General features: G+C 38.8%; 1 protein-coding gene across 2 annotated transcripts; it reads left to right on the top strand.

Moving 5' to 3' along the window:
- Positions 1–335: 335 nt before the first annotated feature.
- LOC105619820 (spectrin beta chain) lies at positions 336–15,265 on the top strand. 2 transcript variants are annotated; one of them, XM_012201348.1, is made up of 12 exons: positions 336–471; positions 1,299–7,205; positions 7,302–7,393; positions 7,462–7,566; positions 7,771–7,913; positions 7,985–8,037; positions 8,586–8,642; positions 9,549–9,656; positions 11,338–11,484; positions 12,332–12,599; positions 12,688–12,870; positions 14,802–15,265. In XM_012201348.1, the coding sequence occupies exons 1-12, from the start codon at positions 336–338 to the stop codon at positions 14,803–14,805; spliced, it is 7,203 nt and encodes a 2,400-aa protein (XP_012056738.1). In that variant the 3' UTR covers positions 14,806–15,265. The 2 variants fall into 2 exon arrangements, with proteins under 2 accessions (XP_012056738.1, XP_012056730.1); XM_012201340.1 differs by lacking the exon at positions 14,802–15,265 and having other exon boundaries at positions 12,688–13,230.
- The last annotated feature ends 302 nt before the right edge of the window (positions 15,266–15,567 follow it).

The raw sequence follows: 15,567 nt of genomic DNA, 5'->3' as shown, positions 1-15,567 counted from the left end.
ATATTTGACGTTGAGCATTTAATCAAGGATTTGAAAAACGTGTATGAAATCAATGAAAACATAATTTTATAAAAATTTAATATTTTTAATTATATATTTTATATAATAGGGATAAAATATATTTTTTTAATATATAATATTTTAATTTTATTTTATATAATTTTATATAATTTTATTTTAATATATAATATATAAGAAAGAAAATGGAGAATATATAAATTATCATTTTCAAAAATTTCTCTTCTCTTCCACGCGTTAATAAATTTACGGTATCATTTTTAGGTGCACCCTTTTTAAGGGTTCGGCAGAAGTGAGCTGTTGGTCTGATTGACAAAATGACGACCGACATCTCGGTGGTGCGCGGGGGTTGGGACCCCACGCTTCAACAAGAGATTGTCGACGAGTACGAATACGACGGAGGAAACTCGAGTTCGAGACTTTTCGAACGCTCACGTATCAAGGCGCTAGCTGGTACGGGACCTTTATCGATTTTCCTTTTCAATTGTTTCATTTATATATATTTATATATATATTATCACAGTTATCTCTTATGCCTTTTACAATTATTTTTTTTTTTTTACAAATTCAATAGTATGATTTGTTTTCATTGATACTTAAAGCTCATTTTATAATACTATTCTGTAATAATAATAATAATAATAATGAATAATAATGAATGAATGCTACTGGGGTACTATGAATTGTTTTTAGAAAATTGTATGGTTGGAATTATCAAAGAACCACATCCTTTTGAGATAATTGTTTTAAAAGTTCGATAACTTCATGAGTTTGTAACAGTTGTTTCTTAGATTGAACGTAGTCGAGATATGTGTATAGCTATCATTGAATATCTATATATTGAATAAAAAGTTAAACTTATTAAGTATACATAATTGAATCGATTAGAATAATATTGATCGTTGTGTAAGTGAAAATATAATAAATATTGGATTAATTAACTAAGAATGAATTATGATAAAATTGTGTTTGATCTTCGAGGTAAAGAAATTTTATATTAATCATTTAAAACCTATTTAAATTTTATTTAATTATTTTTGAACGATGTCATACTAAATAATTTAGATACATTTAAAGTAAATTTAAAGTTAGCATATATTATATTTCTGTAATTCATAACGACAATAATGATGTCACTACATTGTTATTCCGCAGGTTTTATACATAGTAAAAAAAGCTATGCAACAACAATGCTGTCGTTAAAAGTTATACAATAAGAGCCTTAATATGTATTCATTGACTATTCACTAAGATCATTATTGTGCGATCTTCTTTGCCAGGTGAGCGTGAATTAGTGCAAAAGAAGACTTTCCAGAAATGGGTCAACTCTCACTTAGTCCGATGTTCGTGCCGAATCGGCGATTTGTACGTCGATCTGCGAGATGGCAAGATGTTGATAAGGCTGTTAGAGATCTTATCGGGTGAACGTTTGCCACGTCCTACCAAAGGCAAGATGCGCATCCATTGCCTGGAGAATGTGGAGAAGGCGCTGCAATTCCTGCGTGAGCAGAGGGTACATTTGGAGAATATGGGATCCCACGATATTGTCGACGGGAATCCACGTCTGAGCCTGGGTCTCATTTGGACGATAATCTTACGATTCCAGATTCAAGATATTACGATCGAAGAGACGGATAATCAGGAGACCAAGTCCGCCAAGGACGCATTATTATTATGGTGTCAGATGAAGACCGCGGGTTATCATAATGTAAACGTAAGAAATTTCACGACATCGTGGCGAGACGGTTTGGCGTTCAATGCGATCATACATAAGCACCGTCCAGATCTGATCCAGTTCGAAAAGCTTTCCAAATCGAACGCGATCTATAATCTCAATAATGCCTTCAACGTTGCGGAGGACAAACTCGGTCTCACGAAACTACTGGATGCCGAGGATATCTTCGTCGATCATCCGGACGAAAAGTCCATCATAACTTACGTCGTTACGTATTATCATTATTTCTCAAAGATGAAACAGGAGACTGTGCAAGGTAAGAGAATTGGCAAAGTGGTCGGTATCGCAATGGAGAACGATCGTATGATACACGAATATGAGAGTCTCACCAGCGATTTACTGCGCTGGATCGAGGCCACGATAGAAGCACTTGGTGATCGCAGGTTTGCGAATTCCTTAGTCGGCGTCCAATCGCAACTTTCGCAATTCTCGAATTATCGCACAGTAGAGAAACCACCCAAATTTGTAGAAAAGGGTAATCTCGAAGTATTATTGTTTACTCTACAATCGAAGATGCGCGCAAACAATCAGAAGCCCTATACGCCCAAAGAGGGCAAAATGATATCCGATATCAATAAGGCATGGGAGAGATTGGAGAAGGCTGAACACGAACGAGAATTGGCCTTGCGCGAGGAATTGATTCGACAAGAAAAGTTGGAGCAGTTGGCAGCTAGATTTAACCGAAAAGCTAGCATGCGCGAGACATGGTTGTCAGAGAATCAGCGGTTAGTGTCGCAAGATAACTTCGGCTTTGATCTCGCTGCCGTAGAAGCTGCTGCAAAGAAGCACGAAGCTATCGAGACTGACATTTTTGCCTATGAAGAACGTGTACAAGCCGTCATGGCGGTTTCACAAGAGCTTGAGGCGGAGAACTATCACGACATTGAGCGTATCAATGCTCGCAAGGACAACGTGCTACGATTATGGAACTATCTTCTGGAATTGCTGCGGGCTAGGCGAATGCGGTTAGAACTTTCCTTGCAGCTACAGCAGAACTTCCAGGAGATGTTGTACATACTGGACAGCATGGAGGAAATCAAGATGCGACTACTGACGGACGATTACGGCAAACATTTGATGGGCGTGGAGGATCTGTTGCAAAAGCACTCTCTCGTCGAAGCGGATATCAATGTGCTCGGCGAGAGAGTCAAGGCCGTTGTTCAACAGAGCCAGAGATTCCTAGAGCATGGAGAAGGCTATCGACCATGCGATCCGGCCATTATCGTCGAGCGCGTGCAACAATTGGAGAACGCGTACGCCGAGTTGGTGCGGTTAGCGATCGAGCGTCGTACCAGGCTCGAGGAATCTCGGAAACTCTGGCAATTCTATTGGGATATGGCTGATGAGGAGAATTGGATAAAGGAGAAGGAACAGATCGTATCCACGGGTGACATTGGTCATGACTTGACTACCATTAATCTGCTGCTGTCCAAGCACAAAGCATTGGAAAACGAGATACAATCACACGAACCGCAATTGATGTCAGTTGCAGCAGTTGGTGACGAGCTAGTTCGGCAACAACACTTTGGCTCCGATCGTATTCAGGAGAGACTTCAGGAAATTCTCGCTATGTGGAATCATCTGTTGGATCTGGCGGCTTTCAGGAGAAAGCGACTTGTAGAAGCTGTCGACTATCACCAACTTTTCGCAGACGCGGACGACATTGACATCTGGATGTTGGATACTTTGCGACTCGTCTCGTCAGAGGATGTCGGCAGAGACGAGGCAAATGTGCAATCGTTGTTGAAGAAACACAAAGATGTAACAGATGAGCTTAAAAATTATGCCACTACTATCGATCAACTTCATCAGCAGGCATCAACGTTGGGTGAACAGGACGCAAAATCGCCAGAAGTCCTAGAAAGACTGACTTCAATAGATAATAGGTACAAAGAACTCCTCGAGTTAGCCAAGTTGCGTAAGCAGAGACTGCTAGACGCTCTGTCATTGTACAAGGTATTCAGCGAGACCGACGGAGTCGAACAATGGATCGGCGAAAAGAATAGAATGCTGGATACGATGGTGCCTGCCAAGGATATTGAAGATGTTGAGATTATGAAACATCGCTATAACGGCTTCGAAAAAGAAATGAATGCAAATGCATCCCGCGTCGCCGTGGTTAATCAATTGGCCAGACAATTACTGCATGTCGAACATCCGAACTCGGAACAGATAATCGCGCGACAAAACGAACTGAACCAGAAGTGGGCCGAGCTGCGCGAGAAGGCGGAAGGCAAACGCGAGGAATTGAACTCTGCACATGGTGTGCAGACGTTCCATATCGAGTGTCGCGAGACTGTGTCCTGGATCGAAGACAAAAAACGAATTCTGCAGCAGACCGATAGTTTGGAAATGGATTTGACTGGCGTAATGACGTTGCAACGTAGACTGAGCGGTATGGAGCGCGATTTGGCGGCTATTCAGGCCAAATTAGACGCCTTGGAGAAGGAGGCGGAAGTCATACAGAAGGAACATCCGGAGGAGGCTGCGGTGATACGCGAGAGAATTGCGCAGATTCATCTGATTTGGGAACAGCTGACGCAAATGTTGAAAGAGCGCGATGCCAAGCTCGAGGAGGCAGGAGATTTGCACCGGTTCTTACGCGACCTCGATCATTTCCAGGCGTGGCTCACGAAAACGCAGACCGACGTTGCCAGCGAGGATACGCCGACCAGTCTTGCCGATGCCGAGAAATTGCTTACACAGCATCAGAACATTAAGGAAGAGATTGACAATTACACTGATGACTACCAAAAGATGATGGAATATGGCGAGCGATTAACGACAGAGGCTGGTGATGGTGACACGCAGTACATGTTCCTGCGTGAGAGACTAAACGCGTTGAAGATGGGCTGGGAGGAATTGCATCAGATGTGGGTGAATCGTCAGAACTTACTATCCAACTCCTTGAATTTACAAGTGTTCGATCGAGATGCGCGTCAAGCAGAGGTACTCTTATCACAACAGGAACACATTCTTGCCAAGGATGAAACGCCGGCAAATTTCGAACAAGCGGAACATATGATTAAACGACACGAGGCTTTTATGACTACCATGGATGCCAACGATGAGAAAATCAACTCGGTTGTACAGTTTGCCGGACGTTTGGTCGATGAAGGACACTTTGCGGCCGATAAGGTGAAGAAGAAGGCCGAAAACATCAACGAGCGTCGACGAATTAATCGCGAGAAGGCGAATCTACTTATGGAGAAACTCAAGGATCAGCTTCAGTTACAGATGTTCCTACAAGATTGTGAGGAACTCGGTGAATGGGTACAGGAGAAACATATCACTGCTCAAGACGAAACATACAGAAGCGCGAAGACTATTCATAGCAAGTGGACTCGTCACCAAGCGTTCGAAGCGGAAATCGCCAGCAACAAAGATCGCTTGCAGCAATTGCAGCAAGCCGCGGACGAATTGATTCAACAAAAACCGGATCTAGCGGAGATTATTAAACCGAAGGTCGCCGAATTGGCGGAACAATTTGTCGAGCTGGAGACCACAACTCACGATAAGGGTGAACGATTGTTCGATTCGAATCGCGAGGTCTTGATACATCAGACCTGTGATGATATCGATTCGTGGATGAACGAATTAGAAAAGCAGATAGAGAGTACCGACACCGGTTCTGATCTAGCGTCCGTGAATATATTGATGCAGAAGCAACAGATGATCGAGACTCAAATGGCGGTGAAAGCGAAACAGGTTACTGAATTGGACAAACAGGCGGAACATTTGCAACGTACAGTACCCGATGATAAAATGGAGGAGATTAAGTGCAAAAAGGAGAAAGTCGCCCAGAGATTCGCTCAGCTCAAGGCACCGCTCATCGATCGTCAACGGCATCTCGAGAAGAAGAAAGAGGCCTTCCAATTCCGACGCGACGTCGAGGATGAGAAGCTGTGGATCGCAGAGAAGATGCCGCAAGCAACTAGCACTGAGTACGGAACTTCATTGTTTAACGTTCACATGTTAAAGAAGAAGAATCAGTCATTGCGCACGGAAATTGAAAATCACGAACCCAGAATCAATTTGGTATGTAATAACGGGCAGAAGCTGATTGATGAAGGACACGAAGACAGTCCCGAGTTCCAGAAACTAATATCTGAATTGACGGAGAAGTGGCGCGAGTTGAAAGACGCGGTCGATGATAGAAATAAGCATCTGCTGCAGAACGAGAAGGCGCAGCAGTACTTCTTCGATGCCACTGAGGCCGAGTCGTGGATGAGCGAGCAAGAGCTGTACATGATGGTCGAAGATCGTGGTAAGGATGAGATCTCTGCCCAAAATTTGATGAAGAAGCATGAATCGCTTGAACATGCGGTTGAAGATTACGCGGAGACGATTCGCCAACTAGGCGAGACCGCTAGGCAATTAATAAATGATCAACACCCGTTGGCCGATCAGATCGCCGTGAAACAATCGCAGGTAGACAAACTGTACGCCGGTTTGAAAGATCTGGCTGGTGAACGACGAGCCAAACTGGATGAGGCACTCCAGTTATTCATGCTAAATCGAGAAGTCGATGATCTCGAACAATGGATCCAGGAGAGAGAACTGGTCGCTGGTAGTCACGAGTTGGGTCAGGATTACGACCATGTGACGCTATTGTGGGAGAGATTCAAGGAGTTTGCGCGCGATACAGAAGCAATTGGTTCCGAGCGAGTGGAGGCTGTCAATGGCATTGCAGATTCTCTTATCGCCACCGGACATTCCGATGCAGCAACGATCGCTGAATGGAAGGATGGTTTGAACGAAGTTTGGCAAGACCTGCTGGAACTGATCGAGACCCGCACACAGATGCTGGTGGCCAGTCGCGAGTTGCACAAATTTTTCCATGATTGCAAGGACGTTCTCGGCAGAATCTTAGAGAAACAAAACGCCATGTCCGACGAATTGGGTCGTGATGCCGGTTCGGTGTCCGCCCTCCAACGTAAACACGCCAACTTTATTCAGGATCTGTCCACGTTGCAGAATCAAGTATCGCAGATCGAAGAAGAATCCGCTAAACTGCAGGCAAGCTACGCAGGCGACAAAGCGCGTGAGATTACAAATCGTGAGGCCGAGGTCGTAGCAGCGTGGAACAATTTGCAATCGTTATGCGAAGGCAGACGAGCTAAATTGGAAGATACCGGCGATCTCTTCCGATTCTTCAATATGGTCAGAACTCTGATGATCTGGATGGATGACGTTGTGCGCCAGATGAACACATCTGAAAAACCGCGTGACGTCGCCGGCGTTGAATTGCTGATGAATAATCATCAGAGCTTGAAGGCAGAGATTGATGCTAGGGAGGATAATCTAATGGCGTGCATTAATCTCGGAAAAGATCTCTTAGCTAGGAATCATTATGCTAGCGCGCAGATAAAGGAGAAATTGGCGGCATTAACGGATCACAGAAACGCATTGTTGCACCGATGGGAGGAACGTTGGGAGAACTTGCAACTCAGTAAGTTGCATTTGCTATTTAAAAAAATGCGTTCTTGCATACTTGTATGATATATTGTCTGTATATTTAATATTTACTTACTTACGTTTGCTATAGTTTTGGAAGTTTACCAATTTGCTCGAGATGCAGCAGTTGCTGAAGCATGGTTAATTGCTCAAGAGCCATATCTTATGAGTCAGGAGCTTGGTGTAAGTAATTAAATTGCAAACACAAATTTTTAATTGAATATATTTTTTTTAACTTATATTCTTTACAGCATACTATCGACGAAGTTGAGAATTTAATCAAGAAACACGAAGCTTTCGAAAAATCGGCAGCTGCACAAGAAGAAAGGTTTAGTGCCTTGCATCGACTTACTACTGTAAGTAGTTATGAAAAATCTCTGATTAGATAGAAAAGCTTGTAGAATACTTTCTGTTGTTGTCGTCTGTGTCTATCGTATATTTTTTTAAATAAGTAATCTTCCACAATAAAATTTCCATTATGTCAGAAATTAATACAATTTATAAGGTATAGAACATAATTTAACATATAGAAATAAACAATCTTCATATTTTTAATGCAGTTCGAATTGAAAGAGCTAAAGCGACGAGAGCAAGAAAGGGAGGAAGAAGAAAGACGCAGAAGGGAGGAGGCGGCAGCGGCAGAGGCTGCACGTTTGGCCAAGGCAACACCTGTTACTAGTCCAGATGAACCACCTAGCGATAGGTAATACAAATATTTTTGTAATCTGTGTCACAATGTTACACATGATATTATGAATGAATTGTTTATTACAGAGCTGAAACTGACGGGGCAACAAGTGGAGAACGTGGAGAAGATGAAGGACACGGTAATATAATTGCATATAATGGATATGTTTTGGGTTTTACTAATCGAATCAACTTTTCTCGGTATTTACCGAATCTTCTAATTCTGTCTACGGTTTTGTATTCTATTTGAAGATGCTGATATAGAATAACCGATATATAACACGCACATTGTTTAGAATATAATGTTGAGTGCTTTTTTCTAATAGAATTGTATTTTCGAGTTTGACTATTGATTTGGCGTGGTAATGATTGCGATTGGTAATAATATTGTAAACTGAAAGAGAAAAAGCGGAACAAGTGTAATGTTTCATCTCTTCTCATGACTAATAATCGCGTGTAGAGTAAAATCTTGCTTTTGACATAAAATTCAACTCTGATGATTTACGTATTATGAATATGGTTTGTCTGGATAAGCATGTGATATCGCTAACAGCACGTTTATTTTTGCCTTTTCCCACCCAAACCCGCCGAAATTTATTCCGATCCATATCGAATCCGTCTTCCATGTCATCTCATTTTATCCAACCCGAAATGCACCCTAATGCGGCACGGAATGCACGAACCACAGCGGCACATCGCAAGGCTTCTACACGTACACCACAGCCTCAAGATAAACCCAAGGAAGGTGAGTGTTATGCGATATGAAACTTGTCAAAACGTGAGAATAGACTTCTACATTGAGAATATCTTTCTAATTCTTCCGCAACTCTTTCGAAGCTACAAGTGGATCATATCTTGTGTATAGGTTCACATAATTTCACAAACTGGTGATGGATGATCAAATCACGTCTTCATAGCAGTATTTAACGATAGCTTTGTTCTTCAGATTTCATGTTAGCGTTAAGTCACACATCGCAATAATCTTACATTTTCCAGCATATTCGTAGCCACGTCGCACCTATCGCTTTCGCATAAATCACCATTTTATTAACTTTTTCTCTAGCAGGTGATGGCCCGTTATTCTGCCCAAGATGCCTCTTCTGTCGCCTGATATCAATTATGTCACGAGAAAATCATTTATCAAACATTTTTGATATTTAATATGCATATGTGTAAAATCACATATAATATTCGTTTTGATATGATGAAATATCAAGCGAATTTCTAATAGTCACAATTTCTGGTCATACTAATCCATTGTGAACCATTTCATTCTGGTAGGTACATTTGTTAACTATACTATATTTCGTTCTCGTCTATCGCATGATTACGTTAAAATATAATGCTTAAATATCTTATTGCAAGATAAGCACGTTCGAAATCATCTCATTATTCTAAGTCTATAGAAGCAAGAAATTGGGTTCTGTCCTTTATGTACGTGTCGTATAGGATTTACTTGAATATTCGGACGGTCATACCACTACGAAGAATTATTGGATTCGTGATTAACTCGTCGACTTATGCTTTTATGCTAATCATCACAGCAATCGAGTAATTGTTATTGGTATAACCGTGACGAATATATATCACGTATTTAATGATGTATTATCCAAATAATACATAGCATGATTTTGTGATTGGTGTGGTGTAGTGCATGCACAAAGACCTAGACAGTTGTCTTTCCGGGAAGGAGATGGGACTCAACCTGTCACGCCAACATCTGTGAAAACTCCACCGCATAGTACTCGCACGCCAACAAGTAAGTGTTCGCAAATATTCAAATCTCAAGCCACATATGTTGAAAGATCATTTATTAATATTTCCTGCCATTAGCTGCCACGATATTACCATGAGTGATTGTTTTAGTTCAATTAAAATCTTGAATGATCATTCACTTTGATGTAAACCATATAATAAACGATTGAGGAATATAAGAATTGACACACAAGTCGAGATCAAGTCGTGCTGAAATAGTCTGGTTCTTCTCCGAAGGCATTATTCGCCGGTACTGGTCCATAAGGACACAGACTGCCATTTTTATCCACAAAACAACAAGCTTTTATAACTCGCAATACCTCATCCACTGATCGCGGTAGATCTTGATCGTTTATCGTCACGTGGCGTATAATTTGCTGTCTATCTATAACGAATAGAGCTCTGTATGCATACCCTTGTTTCTCGTTTAATACACCGTAATCCCGCGCTATTTGATGATTCTTATCGGAGAGCAGTGGAATCTTCATTTCGCCCAAGCCTCCTTGTTTACGCGGGGTCGTTACCCACGCGAAGTGCGAGAATTCAGAATCTGTTGAGACTGCTACTACCTCTGAGCCTAGTATAAAACGCAGGAATTAATGATAAGAAAATGTTATCACATAAGTATAAAATCTCGAAACAAAGCAATTTGAAAATAACTTCTTTTCTTTATAAAATTTTGATTGTTTGACGAATTATTCTTTATTGATTTCATTATTGAAAATTTTATTTATACTGTCATTAAATGGGGAAGAAAAACTTTAACCAAGTAACTTTGTACCAAGAGTTCGAAATTCGGCAATACGATCGCTAAATTGGATAAGTTCGGTGGGGCACATAAATGAGAAGTCGCATGAATAGAAGAGAAGTATCAGATATTTCCCCGCAAAATGCTGTGACGACAGTTCCTGCATCTTCAGATCGATTATTGCGACAGCCGACCAAGGTGGTGCGGGTCGTAACACTGCTGGTATTAGTTGCGGTGGGCGCGGCGTTTCTGAGTTTTTTGCACAACAAGAGTTCATCTCGTGTAATTTTTTACACTTAAATAATAATATCAATTCTTCAATATTAAGTATTCAGCGCTCCTAAGCCGCAAATCATCTTGATCGCAGATACATAAAACCATGGCGCATAAAATCGCCATGCACAAAACTTTTTACGATCGATTTGATTTTTATTTCTCGTCAGACTTCATTCAGTGGCAAATTTAAAAAAATAAGCATACTTTGATTTCTCGTTTAAAAAAACTTTTGAAAACTATTGAAATATATATAATAAATATTTATATAAATATAAATTTATAAAATATATATTATGTATGTGTATAATTATAAATAAAAATATTTATATTTATACATAAATATAATATATAAATATTTTTTTAATTAACGTAGCTGTTAATGTGATGCGATAAACACACGAAATGTATCTCCTACTTGTTACAGTTTGATAAGCGTGCATTGCTCATTTGGCATCTTATGCATGAGCATGTTGCATGTGTGTATTTTCGTATTATCGTATATTCTCTGTAGTTAGAAAGCATGAAAAAAAAAGTAACGTGTAACACGTGGATGTAAGGACTATTAGCAGCAAATTGTTTACCTGATACAAATCTCTGCTACAAGCTAGGGTACAAAGTAAGTAAGCTAATGAACGTTATGTGTGTTGCGTACATCGTAAAGCTCCGAAAGGAAGTGGCTCCGAGGCTGCAAGGCGTAAGGAACGAAGCCGCAGCAAGTCACCGTTCAGGAGCTTCCGCTGGAGAAAGTCCGCCAAGTCGCCAAGTTTAGATCGCAGTGGCGTGAGTGATGATGAGCACAGTATTCCTGGTAAGTGAATGGAAAAAAAAGACTTAAATAATCGACAGTAATTACACTTATACGTTTGCTCATTGGACGTCAAATTTCCTTTTTTTTCTTTTTTGTTACACATTTTTGTCACTCGTGTGATTATATTTCAATTTTGCTTTACATGCGTATATTTACAGCACGAAGTATAAAAACAGATGATCCAGACATGAATGATTAACATTTGAAAATAAATGTCATTACTCAAAAAAAAATCGAGAACTATTATAGTTTTAATTCACGTTCGCGGAATTCTAAATTACTGTCAAAGTGTTATTTAGGTGGAAGTTGAGATTAAATGAAACCTGGCATTTAATCTCTTTACTAATCAACTATGTTTTGGTTACGTAGGTTTTTAACAATCACTTTATTACCTGCTGTATATTCAAGAAGAGCTACATACACACAGTGATTATATGTTGTATGTATAATGGGGAAACACTCTTGGAAAATTATATCCTATCACATGTTAAATCTAACAAATAAAGGAATGAATAATCGGGGCTTGTTTTTGTCCAAGTGCTATTATTATAAGCATAAATATACAGTATATGTTGGTTGGAAAATTTAAACGTTAAATAAATGCATTCTTTAAATTAGAATAATGGAAAAAAATTGGTTCGAGAGAGAATTGTTATATTGGATATTCTATTAAATAAATGTTGCGACTAATCCTTCAAAATAATATCACTAATTATTTGCAGCTTCATCATCTACTCGAAGCAAGAGATGCAGGTGGTTTTCCTCGTATAAACAATTCATAATTTATCCGAAATAGTAAATTGCTCCTTATTAAGCGATGGATAGTAAAATCCGTTATCTTTTCCAGAGCCACGAAGTCCAAGCGACGACGAATTCGAAGGACCGTTACAGCGGAAGCACGAGTGGGAAAGTACGACGAAGAAGGCATCCAATCGCTCCTGGGACAAAGTATACATGGTCGTACGCGGGCAGAGCTTATTTGTATATAAAGATCAGAAGTCGTACAAAGCTTCGCCCGATCAATCGTACAAAGGAGAAGCTCCTCTTGATCTAAGAGGCGCGACTATTACTGTAGCGAGTGATTACACTAAGAAGAAACATGTCTTCCGAGTCAAGTCAGTGCTCGATATTATTATTATACATATATTTACGCGTTCTGCGATATTGATGTAGATATCATTGTAAAGTGTCTTTTTTTTATAGGTCGCAAAGCGGATCCGACTTCCTGTTCCAGGCCAAAGACGATACCGAAATGAACGACTGGGTATCCGCATTAAATCAAGCGGCACAAGGAACATCAGGTGCAAGCACATCTAGGGCTCATACCTTGCCAGCCCCGACACAAGCCGAAACTAAGCGGCGTAGTTTCTTCACTCTCAAGAAAAAGTAAGTGTTCATTGGGAAATTTTGCTATTGCAATATCGTATACCAGAATTTTAAAATAATATGGATATTTGAACGCAAGAATTTTAAGCGAATAAATTGTGTAAAAATTTTTACAATGTTGACAAATAAAATATTACTGTCTTATGTCGTAATAAAATTTTAAATCTATGGATGGACATCTGATAATGTTGCGAATATTTATATTATGAATTGTGTGAGTTATTAAGTTTTTTAAATCAAGACGTGTATTGTATATAAGTCTGTTAATTTGTTATTATCATTGTTTCATCCTTTCGAACATGTCCCGATGAAATTGATAGAGAATATTCTGTTAGCAATAAAAAAATACGCGTTTATCATCTTCCATCACTTTACTTCCCTTTAACAATATTCCTTATATTCCATTTTATAACATTAATTTTTCTTCTCGAAACAATCTTTCTTTTCTCATCGATTCATCTGTTTGAAATATTATTTCAATTAATCATTAAACGACACGAGCAATGTTTTACTTGATTACGTAGAGAACATTATTCATCGTTATCATTCTCGAGTGACGGACGATCATCTCGTAAAGCATAAGCCAATGATTCGAGAAGATGTGCGCCCTCACTCCACATCATACGAAATTCCATCCGTCGTTCCTATCGTATTCGATCATATTGCATTTATCATATTTTAGAAAAGCCAAAAAGTAGAAAGCGAAACCAATGAACGTATGAAACAGTACACAATTGGAACAACATTTAGAAATGCGGTGAGTCGCACACACAATCCTCTAGATCATTCTACCGTCGTACACTATTGCACGATTATAATCGATCATCATTCCAATTTTTTTCTTTTTTTATTTGGTCTTTCGTTATTAGCTTCTGAAAATACAACAGGAATGTTCTTCCAATTGTGAATGCGGAATGATTACATAAAAATTCTCTAAAACGAGAGGATTTGGATGAGTGTAGAGCTTTCTGTATTTCGCAAATCTTGCAACAAAGTGCTTAAACGATACGCAACAAGAATAATTGGAGAGATTCTATGTTGATAACATAAATTTCTACAGAGAGTCTATCACCTAAAGATTCTCGTGTAGTAATGGCGGATATGTGAAACGCAATTGTTCTCTACATCGCATCGTTTGACATTTACGTAAATAGGTGCTTTTTAATATGCACATATATATATATATACATACATACATACATATCCGCTTTCATTTTGAATACTTTTTTTATTTCGCATAAGATAGATATGTTATGTAGATACTCAGATTATTGTGTATCATTGTCAAGTTCTATATTGTAGCAATGTTCGACCACCCGCTTCTGATCATCGTCATTTATTCTTCACGCTTTTCTGCTATCAGAATATTCCCAGGAACTTTTATCGTAGAGGTAACCGATCGTCCGCGTGTCTACTTTCAGACACATGCGAGACACATATTTTATAATATGTGGCTTTTTAAAGATGGAATATTTGCTATTTTTATATATTAGTTATAAGTGATATATAATTGTTTATGATGCGTTGAAATTCTTATATACTAGCATTCTTCTTATGTAACATATGTATTCCACAAATAATAGTGTATAAAAGCTGCAATAATTGAAAGTAGAAAAAGTATAACGAATTTTTTTTTTCAAGTTTTGAGCGATGACTTATGATCAATTATTGTGATTTATTTTAATTTAAATTTTTGCTAATATTAAATTTTATTTAACGCAACTCATTAAATATGTTGAAAAATTGTAAAACGCATTTTAATGATTTGTACAAGGATTTTAATTTCCTATAGTATACCCTTTCTCTTGTAAGCTCGTCGTCGTATATATACTTGAACTAAATTGTAATACAAAAACAATAATTGGAAATGACAGTTATTGGTTGTCATAATGATAAAATAATTATCACCTTTCACGTTTACTAATTTTCAGCTAAACTGGAGCAGTGAAGTACGGTGTAAAGCCGCTCGTAATGCGTCTGCACAACATCGTGTTTATCAGAAATGTTTCGTCGCTCTACATGGTTAAAGCAACGCTAATATAAAATTAGAAGACATGGCCACGGTGTAATGAAATGAATTGAAGGACGGATTGAACGCGGGTCTTTGAAAACGCCTACTTTCGAAGAACGGAGATATTTAACGGTTATATGTTGATATTTACAAGTGTAGGCTATTGAAAGTCTAATTAAATTTAGTTCTTCAATGAATTTTGGACACTTTGCAATATTGCTAGTTGAAGAACAAGCGACATTTTTCATGTCCCACGTTAGCGTGATCAGACTTTTAACCGGATTTAATTCTATTACATTTTGCGTATATATTGTCACGCATTAAGATGCACGATCATTTCTTTGTCGCGGAAATAGTGAAATAAATGATGTCTTCTTTGTGGTACAAAGTATTTTATAAGTTGCTGTGATGTTTTTACATTCAGCAATCCTTTAAGAACGTAATTCGATAGAAGACGGATTCGATCTTGTTGTATCTGTAAAGAACGTGGATTGGAGGAGATATATCTTGGTCCATGATTTATGATGATTTTTATAATTATTCTATATGATGAGTTCTAATTTTTAACGTCTTTTAATGCATTTTATTGCATTTCATGCGAGTTCTCGCGTTACAGAGTAGATATAATCTCCGACAATATACTAAAAGGAGGATAAGAACGATTCCAGCCGTGCTGATCGCTTAGG

Source organism: Atta cephalotes (genome assembly GCF_000143395.1).
Source record: "Atta cephalotes unplaced genomic scaffold scaffold00002, whole genome shotgun sequence".
Taxonomy (NCBI): domain Eukaryota; kingdom Metazoa; phylum Arthropoda; class Insecta; order Hymenoptera; family Formicidae; genus Atta; species Atta cephalotes.
The sequence above is the reverse complement of the archived record's forward strand: the minus strand, read 5'-3'. Positions and strand labels throughout refer to the sequence as shown.

Bases quoted from the DNA above. Each gene is read 5' to 3' on its own strand.
- LOC105619820 (XM_012201348.1), top strand. From the start codon at position 336: ATGACGACCGACATCTCGGTGGTGCGCGGGGGTTGGGACCCCACGCTT. The intron at 8,038-8,585 runs GTAATATAATTG...CACGAACCACAG, and splicing joins TGGAGAAGATGAAGGACACG to CGGCACATCGCAAGGCTTCT. The intron at 9,657-11,337 runs GTAAGTGTTCGC...TACATCGTAAAG, and splicing joins TAGTACTCGCACGCCAACAA to CTCCGAAAGGAAGTGGCTCC.